This window comes from Electrona antarctica (assembly GCF_951216825.1).
Source record: "Electrona antarctica genome assembly, chromosome: 5".
NCBI classification, from domain to species: domain Eukaryota; kingdom Metazoa; phylum Chordata; class Actinopteri; order Myctophiformes; family Myctophidae; genus Electrona; species Electrona antarctica.
This window is the reverse complement of record NC_136810.1, coordinates 42,379,955-42,393,058: the sequence shown is the minus strand read 5'-3', so window position 1 is coordinate 42,393,058 and position 13,104 is coordinate 42,379,955. Positions and strand designations below refer to the sequence as shown.

At 42.1% G+C, this 13,104-nt stretch overlaps 2 protein-coding genes across 3 annotated transcripts in view; both read right to left on the bottom strand.

Annotated features, from left to right (window-relative positions):
* The window catches only part of swap70b (switching B cell complex subunit SWAP70b), a 35,014-nt gene extending 34,754 nt beyond the window's left edge, over positions 1-260 (bottom strand). The window contains exon 1 of the mRNA XM_079500833.1: positions 137-260. Coding sequence (XP_079356959.1) covers positions 137-232 — 96 coding nt within the window. The 5' untranslated portion in view covers positions 233-260. The remainder of the gene's footprint in view (positions 1-136) is intronic.
* A 1,324-nt stretch (positions 261-1,584) lies between these two features.
* Positions 1,585-12,506, bottom strand: wee1 (WEE1 G2 checkpoint kinase). Of its 2 annotated transcripts, none has more exons than XM_079500553.1 (10): positions 11,298-12,506; positions 8,925-9,187; positions 8,052-8,118; positions 7,394-7,566; positions 6,739-7,007; positions 6,285-6,377; positions 5,652-5,737; positions 5,127-5,297; positions 4,664-4,809; positions 1,585-3,456 (listed from the first exon to the last, which is right to left on the bottom strand). In XM_079500553.1, exons 1-10 carry the CDS (start codon positions 11,886-11,888, stop codon positions 3,288-3,290), a joined length of 2,028 nt encoding a protein of 675 aa, XP_079356679.1. In that variant the 5' UTR covers positions 11,889-12,506; the 3' UTR covers positions 1,585-3,287. The 2 variants fall into 2 exon arrangements, with proteins under 2 accessions (XP_079356679.1, XP_079356680.1); XM_079500554.1 differs by having other exon boundaries at positions 8,949-9,187.
* Positions 12,507-13,104: the final 598 nt, after the last annotated feature.

The window sequence follows — 13,104 nt, the reverse complement described above, 5'->3', positions numbered from 1 at the left end:
GTTTGTGGTTTCAGGTTTAACCAGTGGTATGGAGAACATGTAGGAAGAATTTCCTGCTTGCTCACCGGAGTCACCGCAGCTCCAACGAATGAGGATATACAAATTTGTATTAAAAAAACAAAAACAAAACACGTACCTTCAACTGTGATTTGGACACTTTCCCACTTTTGTCCACGTCGAGGGCAGTAAATGCGTGCCATATTGACTTCAGAAGTTCGTCGCGCAGAGCCATAGTAATAAATAGCAGCTATCTCTCTCTCTCCCCCGTGGTGTAACTAAATGTGATGTGAACTACTCGCCTGTGTGTGCGTGTGTTTGTGTGTGTGTGTGTGTTAGACATTACAATAGCAGCAGTGTCACATGACGCGCGTGTCTGGCATGATGATGATTCAAGACAAAGTGCTGTAGCTCCACTCAGCGTGCATGGGGAAAAACACATCAAAACACCAAGCCAGTGGTTTTCAACCCTTTTCATGTCAAGGTCCATTCTTTATTATGCAGCATGATTTGAGCCACGGACCACCACCATGACATTTAGCCTCTCAGACACAAAACTAAATAATATTTTGCTGCCGTTGGATAAGATTTTAATGTCCACAATTCCACGCTGTAGCCTATTGATGTTTGAAGGAGATAATACAGCAGATGTTGATCAAAATAACAATTCTTCAGCATTGTCTAATTTGTGTAGACTTCTTGTAATTTAAGTAATGCATCTATGTTTATTGTTTAACAATATTGAACTCTTGAGTGTTAAATGAAACCAAATGGACCTGTGCAGGTCCATTTGGTTTCATTTTACGCTCTCAAGAGTTAAATCTATAAGGGTCCATTTGGTTACCTATACTCTCCATGATTTAGCTGCAGGGGACCACCTGGAACCCCCTCAAGGACCACTGGTTGAAAACTAATGCACCAAGCTACAAATATGTGACTTGAAGTATGGATGGATGCACACAATAAGGAAGCAAATGTTAGCAGCCGCACAGTCTGCTATCTACAAGCTTTTTTTTCTACATGAAATCGATTATGCGATTATTATTGCAATTTGGGCGATTATGAGATTATTATTGCAATTTGGGCGATTATGTGACAGACTTAAACCTCGATTATTATTGCAATTTAGGCGATTATGTGACAGACTTAAACCTGAGCGCTACAACAGCTCCACAGTAATCCATAGCAGCAGGTGGCTCTGTGAACGGAACTGTAGGAATAGACAGGATTAGTGCCAATTATTTTGTATTTATGCTTAACTGTTGTTGTGGTTATCAATAGTTATGGATTTGGTGTAGTTGTTCACGCATAGTGTCAAGCACCAACACTGTAACAAAGTATAAAATGTTGTATTTTATGGTCCGATGTAGTTTTGCAATGTGTCTGAACTGTCTGGCTTGTGTGGGTGTGTTGACAGATTGCATTGAGAAAATGGGATGCTAGGATGCTGTCCTAAAATAGGAACTAGTTCCACTTCCAGTTGTCCAATAATTCATATAGGCCTACTTTTGTATGCTAATTGTGAATGATGATCTCAGGAGGTAACTTCCCTTTGGCATACGACTCAAAAACTATTAATGCAATTAGTTCACATTGGACGAGATTTATTAAAACATATGTACAGGTTATAACAAGAAGTTAGGGGTGTGGTGGGCAACAAAAAAAAGTTAAGGTGGTGTAATTTTTGTTCAAATAAACTCTAGATTCATATAGCAATCATTGCTAGTGTTTTTTTCTCCCCAGGGGGTCTCCATTTCTTAGGTAAATTTCATCCACTTTATTAGATTGTGGTGACTCACGGCCAACTGAAATAAAAGAGCTGGAGACAGTGAAGACATGAGGAGACCCAGTTACCGAACAAACATTGTATTCTAGCAATGATTGCTATACTACAATATAGAGATTTAGCTTTTCAACAAAACTGTTTTAACAAAAACATTTCACTTATAGCACCTTTAACACAAACAGTAATCGTGAAAACAAAACTTATAGAAAATGACAGAACAGAAAAACAAGTGGAAAAATGAGAACAAGTGAGTCCACTGAACACAACAATGATTGTTCTAATGCTACAAGGCAGGGTTGGCAGCTCAAATTAACACCGGTACCGTTTCATTTTCTTCTACCCGTACAGACAAAGGATAGCTCATTAGATACGGTTCTCAGACATTCTTTCTTTTTACACAACGCTGTAATGATCCTAGCAGATCAGACAGGATGAAAACAAAAAATTAGGAGATGAACAACAAGGAGATGACAAAACGAGACTTCTGCTATTCGAAATAAGAGCCATTGATCTCTTAACTGCCCCAACCAAACTGACAAACAAAAAGAAAAACATGAATAGCAGCAGGTAAAACATATATATTTTTTTACATGGCAAAAGTTCCACTCATTGCCTCCAAAGTGCTCTTTTAAAACAGCAAATAGTTCTCAGACACTCCCAACCTTCTCCTGGGCATCAAGCGTTCATTCGACAGGCAGTAAGGTGCGTCATAGCGCAGCTAAAGGGGGTGACTACATTCACCAGACACCAGCAGCCAAGTCTGAGTTTTGTAGAAGGACATGCAGAGACAGAAAGTGAAGAGTCCGACATGTTTGTAGCTTTGTGGAATGGGGAAAAAGTACATCAAAAAAGGTATAGTAGCTACCTTTAAAAGGAATGCATTTTCTTGCCATTTCAAGAAGAAAGGTCCTCTTAATAAGCATACGCTATGATAACCTCTGCGAATGAGTCCGCGTTGACAATGGTATACAAAAAAACTGTAATTGTTGACTGAGCTTCACAGATTGGACAGGACAGCAAGTGTTGTTGCCAACCATCCCGCTGCTTGGATTTCAAAGCCTCTGTAGTCAGTTGACGTTCTTTTCCATCCCCTCCTTCAACCGGATGCTTTAGAACTGCTCTGAGCAACAGTGGACCTGTGACAAGTCCCGATACAAGTGCCTGGTAGAGAAGACAAACTTTACAGCTACAGCCAGTTAACGTCGCCTGGTTTCTGGTGTCAATTTCCACTCCATGGGTTAACAGTCCAACCACGGAACTGACCGAAACCTTTTTTGACGAGTGTGCAGTGTGCCACCACGTTTTGTTTTTTTCACAAACCCAAGACAAATTCCAAATGAAAACGGTCGGAATTCAGAGTCTATGATTAAGGCAAATAGGTGCCAGCCCACATCTTTAACCTTGAGTGTCAGTAGATGGTAAGGCTGACTGATCGGTTCATCTTTAACCTCGAGTGTCAGTAGATGGTAAGGCTGACTGATCGGTACATCTTTAACCTTGAGTGTCAGTAGATGGTAAGGCTGACTGATCGGTTCATCTTCTTGCCAATGAGTCTGGACTCTCTGGAGTTTCTGGGGTTGGACTGGAGCGCGGTGGAACGGGTCAGAACGCGGTCTGTGGTCAGAACCTTCTCTTCAGCAGCTGCCTTGGCCATCTGGGCCTTCTTCAACTCCCTGAGTAAGAAAACGAGAAAAGTCAGTAAATATTTCCTGATGGCTCAGAAAAAGATGTTAACAGCTTCCCTGCGTAACCCGCTATACACGTTTTATTCCATTGTCTTTCCCTGCATAACACTGTTACAATGGAATACAGCGTATAGAATATACTATAGCGTATAGTGTGTTACACCGTAACGCGCTATACCCGCTATTTTTTTATATGTTTGATTTGCCGCTTTTTAATTTTCGCAGACATGGTGACGTGGCCGATGCGTTATGATGACTTAACCGAAAATCGACCTATCCACTGGCTTGCTTCTGGGAAAGTGAGTTCAATGCAGGTGAACGGGCGTTTACACTGTGATCCATCCGCCATTACGGTTTGTTGTTCTCCCGCATCACGACGGTGGATTCTTTTTCAGCTCGGCAACAAACCATGGGCAAATACTTTGGCTTATGCTCCAAAGGTAATTAAACAATATCGGCAGTGACCGTGGCTTGTTATAACTTATAATAGGCTATAACGCACAGAATGTGTACACTTAATTCCTCTCTGTCGCTCTCCACTGTGATCTAATGAAGCAGAACCACTGCTAACTGATCTAAATAAAAGGTCATACACTAATCAAACACCACAACTTTGACTATACAGAAATAATGTATTTGCTGAACAGGTCTTGTTTTGGACATAATATCTGTCACCTTGGAGCAAGCAATCAGAAAACTTTCATTAATTAATTCAAGTCATTCCTTATTGACGTGGCATATTGTTCATAGCCATCTAGTTTATATTTGCCTGTGTTCATTGTTTAGTTCTTTCTTTTTTTATTGTTATTATCAGTGTCTTTTGAATAGTTCATTTAGTTTTAGTCACATTTTAGTCACTTGGAATGTTTTAGTCGACTAAATCTACAGTTGGGCCTTGATGCCGTCGTAATGGCTGATTTTACACTTACTGAAATAGCTGATCTACAAGCTCAAGTTGTGAGCTTGTAGATGCAACCAGGAGTAAAATGACTTTACTGGATTTCTTGTCCACTAGTCTCTCCCTAACATTTTAGGCTAGTTTTGATTTGATGAAATTGTCAATATATTTAGTCTTAGTCATCATAGCTTAGTTTTCATTTAGTTTGTCAGTGAACAAAGGTAGTCGACAAACATTTGTCTTAATCAACACTGGTTATTATTGTCATCACCGTCCTTTATTCTGCATACTACTTACTTGAGGAGAAGGGCGTTTTTGAATTTCTCTGCATTGAGCTCTACTCTGAGCTGGTCTGCCCTCTTCCTGGCTGCCGTTAGAAGCACCGGGTGTTTAATGAGGTCAGAGGTCGAAGGTCGCCTAGCAGGGTCAGGGTGGATCATCAGCTGGAGAGAGACACACACACACACAGATTAGAAAAGCTACTAAACCAGATGGGACAGAACCAAAGGAATCAGTAGATTTGTAAAACACTAAAAACTGCATCATTGTATCAAATGCGTTAATTTCAGACCAAGAAATACATTATGATATATGGCATTTCATGTATACTGAATAGCCAAGAAGAAATACAATAGTTACAGTATGTTTACATTCTAAAACATACTGTTTAAGGCGCCTAAGGAATGCACAGCAGCCAGGTGCTAATGTGATGTATTGACCGATAAAGGTTTTTGGCAAGTCTCTGTCAAAGTCCTCTTACCTTGAGGAGACTGAGGAACTCTGGAGACAGCACTTGAGGGATGGGGGGAAGTTTGCCCTGGCGGATCTCATGCCACTTGTCGCCGTTAGTGGGGAGGGGCTCGGCCCCTGAGGCACTGACCACAGTCAGAGCCAGAGCGAAAATATCTGCCTTCATCAGATTACGGTAGTCCTGAGAGAGAGAGATCAGAAGTAAATTTGAATTTATTATAGCCAGGAAGTAGCATCATGACGAGGAAAAAGTGCACAAATCGATTACTACAAGAGGCAAAAGACCAACTAAGAAACTAAGAAACTAAGATACCAGGGAAACATCAAACCTAGCATCTGCCTGAACATGCCATCTACAAATATTCTTAACATTTGTGCTCAAATCAACCAACTGATATATTCATAGACAAAAACTAGCATCTATTGTAATACATGTTTTTCTATTTTGAAGAAGAAATGTGACAAGATAGGACAAACTAGCAACTCCGGAATAAAAGGTGACAACAACAAAGTTTCCAGATGAAATTAAACTCACCTCTTGTAAAACTTCATTAGCCAGGTACCTGCTGTCTCCTTCCTCTACCTGTGGGTTGTTCACTCTAGTTACATGGCCCAGGTCACCTGGAGAGAAAAGTGACATAATATGCATTTAAGCTCATGCACTCAGTCATCAATTACAATCATTGCAACACTAGAATTAGTCCCAAGGAACAGGATCCCAGTAGGCTATTAATAGGCAAATGTAAATGTAGTTACGGTGAAAAAATGACAGAGACACTCCACCACTGGCTAGTAGGAAAAATACATATATTTCCAATGCTGCAGAGATTTGCTGTGCTGCATCTGTAATTGCCTCAGACCTCAAACTAGTTTTAATAATTACAGAGCCAAAATATTGATTCAGATTATAATTGTATTGCAAAACAAATTATTCTGTGAAAAGACATAGGCTGCACAACAGTGACACTTGGTGGTGAACAAACACTATAACGCTATTTCCGTGCTCAGACGGACAGACCCAGCCATCCATCCAGCCAGCCAGCCTGGGTTGCTGTGCACTGGAGTGGCTGCACCACTCAAAAACATCAAGAAAAAGATCAAACCATTTCCTACCCATGTCTTTTTTCCAGGTAGTAATTCCATTCATCACATCCAAAGTAACTCTTACCTATTTTGAAGACCACACTGGCCGTTAGATCCTCTTCTTCTTCATCGCATGTATCTGTATTGGCTACAGACCTCCGGGAGATGAAGATGTTACCTGAGAAAAGAGAACACATTTTTAAGACTAAATATATTGACAATTTCATCAACAAATAAAACCCAGGCTAAAATGTTAGGAAGGGACTAGTGGACAAGAGATCCAGTATAAGTAAAAGACAAGTCATTTTGCACTTGGTTGCATGCTGAAAATAGACGATTTACAAGCTCACAACGCGTCACATTGTGAGCTTGTAGATCTGCCATGTTCAGCAAGTGTAAAATCAGCCATTACGGACCTGCATCAAGGTCTGATAAAACACATTTTAGTCTTATGATGTTTAGTCGACTAAAACTAGACACAAACACTAAAACATTCCATGTGACTAAAAGTAAATCAAAAACTAAAATCAGCGACTCACTCGGTTTGATGTCCATGTGTACGAGCGAGGTGGAGTGGATGTGTTTGAGTCCTCTGGTGACCTGCAGTAGCAGGTCTTTGAGCTCGGGCTCCGACAGGTAGCGGAGTTGCCGGTAGTTCTCTTTGATGACGTCCGACAACGTGCCGCCGTTACAGTACTCGTTTTGGATCAGCATGTGGTCGTCCTCCGCCCACGCAGAGTGGTAACGCACCACATGGTGGTGCACGCCCAGCACGGCATGAGCATACACCTCCCGCAAGGCGTTCTGCCTGGAGGAGGCAGCGAGGGAAGGAAGGAAGACAGGAAGTTTAATTGGCTATATTGACACTGGACAAAATGTAAAGTTTGAGGGAATCTTTCATAATCATTTCAACCTTGTATTGAGCAATATCAGGACAGGGTAGTTTGGCTATAGTACTCTTGGCTTGATTGTGCTATATTATCTTTACAGTTGTTTTCTTCAGAACATGAAGATGTGACCTGTGTCAAAAGGATTTCTTGATTCTGTTGCAATTTCTTGATGTGATTACAGGTATGCAATCACTTCTAGGCATTTGCTAATCATGTTTATTCCCAACTACCCAACATGAAAACAGGTTGTAGAGAAATAACATTTAAGGTTGATCAGAATGAACCAGAGAGTTTGGTGACTTACTCATCTACAGATCCTGCCAGGGGCTTCTTTGATTTCTTGATGGCATAGATGCAGCCATCCAGTCTCTTCACACATTTGAACACAGCGCCAAACTCTCCAGAGCCAATCTTCTCTAGCTCATGGAACTCAGAGGCATACCGGGACATCATGTGACTCTCCATCATGGTGATTCTCTGGTGAAAGAAAGACGCACATGGACAAATAAGTTAAAAAGCTTTGTATTGACATTTAACAGTTTTCTGAAAAACCTATGTTTCTATATTAGTGGTTTTTAAACTATTTCATGTCAAGGACCCCAAAAATGATATGTAATTGGCCACCGACCCCCATCTGAAAATATGTTCCAGGAACCCCCCCAAAGCAAAGATTTGACTTAAAAACTTTCGCTCTGAAAGAATATATATTCAAAGATTTGCGCCACATTTTCAAGATTTTTCCAAAATAGCAGATCTACAAGCTTGTAGAATCTACAATGTAGATCTTCTATTTTTCAATAGCTAAAGTATAACATGATGCTTAAAACAAAAAAGGGGTTCCCATCCTGAATGGGTTAACTAGAGTGACATCATTGTGGCATCTTGTGGTACTTGTGACCTATCAAAATGTATTATTGTATGTATGTGTAGTGTATTATTACACTCAAAAAATTATTCATTACCTTAGATGGTCGGAGAATTTCCTCCTCTCCCTCACCATCGCTTAACTCCATGTCTTCCCCACATGAGCTGTGAAGAGACAGACAACAGTGTTATTACACATTCTACACACCAGAGGGCGATGGCAGAGAACTTAGTTCATACACATGATGGAATTCAATAGAAGCCATGCCATCTTGGCTTCATGCCAAAGCCCCAGCCTTCGCCTAGTCATGCTTAGTCAACGGATTTAACGAATCTGGTTACTATGACAATGGGCTACAATCAATGTCCATCATCATTATAAACAGGTGTACGTGTTGGAGAAAAGAGTATGAAATACAAGTTCTGGTAGATCTATGTGCCGTCTTCTATTGCAGTGCTTTTCAACCCTTTTCATATCAAGGCCCATTATTTATTAGGCATCTGAGCCACGGATCACCATTTGATGAGATTTAGGGCTCCATTTCCGTCCATGCTAAACCTCTTATCCCTAAACTACTTTGCCACTTTTTATATATATATATATAAAATAGTTAAAATAGCAAATCTACATGGACACGTTGTGAGCTTGTAGATTGGCTATTTTAACTATTTAAAATGTTTTTCGAAATACAAAAAAAAAGGCAAAGTCGTTTAGGGATAAGAGGCAGCATTTTTTCACAATACTTTGATTTAGTCTTAGTCTTTTGAATAAGACACAATGTAGTCTTAGTCCCATTTAGTCTTCTGAAAAACCTTAGTCAACTTATTCTTGAGTCTTAGTCAACAAAATTAACACTGAATTAACCCAGGAGGGTCCATTCAGTTTCATTTTATGCTCTCAAGAGTTAAAGATCTATAACTGCATTGCACAAACTCCAAATAAACCAAGTCTCAAGTATGAAGTTATGAACCTTTCATTGTTTTGATTGACATACTCATTCCAGTGTGACCTCTTCCTGCTGGTCCTGTGCTGTGTGCGTGTGGCGGACTGGATGAGGATGGAGTCTGGGGTGAAGGGATTAATGTTCACCAGAGGGGTCGCCTGGGTTCTCCTCACACCTCCTCCACTCTCCATCACCGCTGTCTTCTTGGCCGTCTCCACATTAGTACTGAACAGGGCTACTCTCCTGCTGGAGGAGCCCCCCACACTGCCCCTGGCCCTGGACAGCAAGCTCTGCAAGGGTAGAGGATGGATCGGGTTATGACAGAATGAGCAAGACAGACAGATAACACTGTATTAATCATAACACAGCATGGCCCGGGTCTGCCTAGCGGTCCGGTCACCTAGGCTGGTAATCCTAGCCTGACAGCGTGTCGCGGGTTCAAGACAACTTTTTCTACGCGTCTTCCTCCCCTCCTCCTTAAAAGAGAATTGTTGATAGTTAAATAGAAGGCTAGGTTGAGCAATATTTGCTCAAGCCAACTGGTCAACAATAATGAGTGGAATAAGGTGTTCCTTCTATGCGGCAAGTCCCACCGGGGAAACTCCCCCCTGTCAGGTGATAAGAAGTAGCCTGCTCACTCCTCATGCACTGAAGGAAATGGGGCAGCAGGGGTAGAGTGACGGATGGAAACTGCAAGGTTCCCAGTTCGAAAGCGGGCTCCCCTAGAGTTAGTTTTGAAGTGTCTTTGAGCAAGACTCGGAACCCTTAATTGCTCCCGATGTGCAGGTCGGTGCCTTGCATGGTTTCCTCCGCCATCGGTGTGTGAATGGGTGAATGAAATGCACCATCTCTGTAAAGCGCTTGGATAAAGGCGCTATATAAATGCACCATTTACCATGAGCTCAGTTCAGGGTTCTCCCCAGGTTGGCAGAGGGAAAGAAGCGGCCAATATTACAGCTTTTAGACAATTGGCACCGGGTGAAAAATAAGTTACAAAATCAGGGGCTAAAAATCTAGAACTGAGAAACGATAATGAAGAAAAACTCAAATGTACTGAAAATGTTTCTGAAAAGTTCAAGGGCCACTACATTATGTCCCAAAATGCAGATTATTGATAATGGACGCAACTGTGGACATTCCTGGGGGTCCCTGGATGCACTAACTGTACTCAGCACTGTACTGTAACAATAATCCAGTGTGGATTGGAAAAATCGAGGTAAAAACAAAAATAAATCATCCACGGACACACGGCTTCATGCTACATTAACAATACAATCCACGTTTTGGCTAAAAACGGTCATTGCACATGAAAAATTAGACTTAAATTGAGCTGCGCATTAATGCACCATACACTATATAACTACAATGTAGTGGCCACTACAATGTAGTGGCTCATGTCAGCCGGCCGTTAATTTCATTCGAACTTTAACTGTTAAAGCAACCACCCACTGACCCCGTTTTTTTTTTAATGTACAGTTTTTTTTAAATGCCGTACCATTACATAACGTAGTGACTACATTAATGGACCTGGTACTGCATTTAAAAAAAACTGGGTCAGCGCCGAGCGGGTGGTTACTTTAAAAGTTTGTTCAAATACAAACGGCAGGCTGACATGAGCCACAACAATGTAGTGGGGCTCATGTCAGCCAGCCGTTTGTAAATTGCTGCTGTGTGATATAACAAAATTTGAATTTCATTCGAACTTTAACTGTTAAAGCAACCACTCACTGACCCCATTACATAATGTACACATGTGTTACTGTGTACATTATGGTAGGGCATTTAAAAAAAACTGGGTAAGTGGGTGGTTACTTTAAAAGTTATAGGTTTTTTTTTAAATGCCCTACCATTACATAATGTACACATGTGTACCATTACATGTACACATGTGTACATTATGTAATGGTAGGGCATTTTTAAAAAACTGGGTAAGTGGGTGGTTAATTTAAAAGTTAAAGGGTTTTTTTAAATGCCCTACCATTACATAATGTACACATGTATTGGTACGGCATTTAAAAAAAACTGGGTCAGTGGGTGGTTACTTTAAAAGTTAAAGCTCAAATTAAATTCAAAAACATGTATCACACAGCAGCATTCCAGTTCTTCCAATGAGTTGACAGTGCAAAAAAAATCAACATCAAATAGTTGCGGTTACTTATGATGTTGTTTGGAGCAACAGAGAGATCCTGTTATACACTTACTAGTAATGGAATTTCGTGTTGTGTTTTAACGTTTTTATTCATGGATTTTGGATGGATAATAGCCTAAAGATTAAGACTCTCGTAGATTCTGACATTTTCAAAGTCAGAATCGATTATAAAAGAACATCTACGAGAGTCTACATCTTTATGGTTTTAACTGTATAACAGAAGTACAAAACAAACAAACCAACCAACCTACCTTTGGTGTGTGCGGCGTGTCGAACAGCCGCAGCTTCCTGAAGGTCTTGTGCGGAGGAGTGTCGGGGCAATCCGGGATGGTGGGGGAGCTGGTCGGCTCGCCCTGCATGTCGTCCTGGTCGTCCGGAGGGGAGCAGCAGTCTCCGTACAGCAGCCGAGCAGAGCTCTTCCTCGGCGACGGCGAACAACAGTTGGCAAAAGTCACGCCGCTGCCGCGGGACTGAAAACACCGAGACGGGGAGTCTGTGAAGCTCTCTCCGTCCTCCTCGTCCCAGAGTTCGGCCTCCTCGTCGCCCCCAGTGCGGTGGTGATCCTCAAGCGGGCTGCTGCTGCCCGCCTCGAGTCGCTGCTTTTCGGCGGCTGTGTCCCGGTGATGCTGGTGGAGGCGGCCCCGCACCGGGCTGGTGTCCAGCTCCTCCGCGAAGCCGGACTCTGCTCCCGTGCTTATGTTGTTAACGTCCTCCAGGGACAGCTCCTCGTCCTCTCCGTCGCTGCTCGACGTGAACTGGAGCTTCTGGCGGATCAACATCGGTCGGCCCGGCTTGTTGGGAGACCGAAGGCAGCCTGTGGTCTTGTTGTAGGTGGTCGACATGTTTTGGGGTTCAAAGCCCCCTGCCCTGCCTGGCTTCTTCTCGCAAACCAAACACCACGAGCCTCCTCGACACGAACTACTAACGATTGATTGAAGATCGAAGCGTCCGTAGTTTGTGGCACAAATCAACCGGTTAGAACTTAGACTCCTTAAACTACCTTGATGTGTTCAAGGTAAAAAAAAATAAAGAAGAAAAGTGACCGCTGTCGAAAATCCTCAAAACTTTGCTACTAGCATGTTAGCTTAGCATGCTAACCAAAACACGCCCCATGCATCCAACGTTAAAAAAAGATGGCACCACTTTATGTTCCTCCGTCCGAGCCGTTCCTTCCCGTGAATTAACTTTAAAACAACGAAAAGAACGTTAACATATTAACAGTTAAACTGCAACGCAACGCCAATCAAAGCCTCGCCGGTCGCTTTCCAGTTTAGAAACAACGTCTTTGTAGTTGTAAAGCCTTTGTAATGTTTACTAAAAGCTTTTGAATGAAGCGGAGACTGGAGTTTCAGTTAACTTCTGTCCTGTCCTGTCTGTCTTCCTGCTATCACGCGCGTGGCAATGACTTCCCGCGACCGTTGGGACAACGTGATCGTCCTCGGCCAATCACAGCGCGCACCGACAGTTTGAAACGGGGGGCGTTCCCAGAGGTTTAATGAATAGGCGTTTCGGAGAGCTTTACGTCATTGGGGGGGATGGGTGTTCACACGGGCAGATGTAAAAGACGCAGTCTACCGTTCATTGTCAATGGAAGCCAGCGACATGAAAATGCAAAGACGCAATGATGCATGCATCTGCTCCAAAATTGACAATAAATGGTCGACTGCATCTTTGCGTCTGCGTGTGTGTGAACGCAACAGTCTGGCGCGAACGAACGTACCGGTATGTTACTTTGCTAGTTTGCTACTTTGCTTTCAGTTTCATCCCCTTGTGTTTGGATGGATGGATGGGGGAAGTCAAGTCTTTGGGTCAAACAATTAACATTAGCTAGCCTAGGACAATGCGCCCATTGTTTAGACGGCACGCATGATGATCAAAGGCAAAGCTGGTCTTACTCTTGAGTTTGAAGTTACAATTGAGTAAAGGGGCCATTCATTTTGGTTAATACGACCTTTATATACATGACAAAACAATTAAGAGATGCTGCTGAGCACCAAATACCTGTAAAAACGCTTTAAAGGCAACTTACGTTTGTTTGCCGATTTAATTACATAAGTG

What these genes read in the sequence shown, in the direction of transcription:
- wee1 (XM_079500553.1), bottom strand. Translation starts at nt 11,888, where the DNA reads ATGTCGACCACCTACAACAAGACCACAGGCTGCCTTCGGTCTCCCAAC. An exon ending in AAATTCTCCGACCATCTAAG is followed by an intron (nt 7,567 to 8,051) that starts GTAATGAATAAT and finishes TTCTTTCACCAG; the next exon opens with AGAATCACCATGATGGAGAG. An exon ending in AGTTCCTCAGTCTCCTCAAG is followed by an intron (nt 4,810 to 5,126) that starts GTAAGAGGACTT and finishes GTCTCTCTCCAG; the next exon opens with CTGATGATCCACCCTGACCC.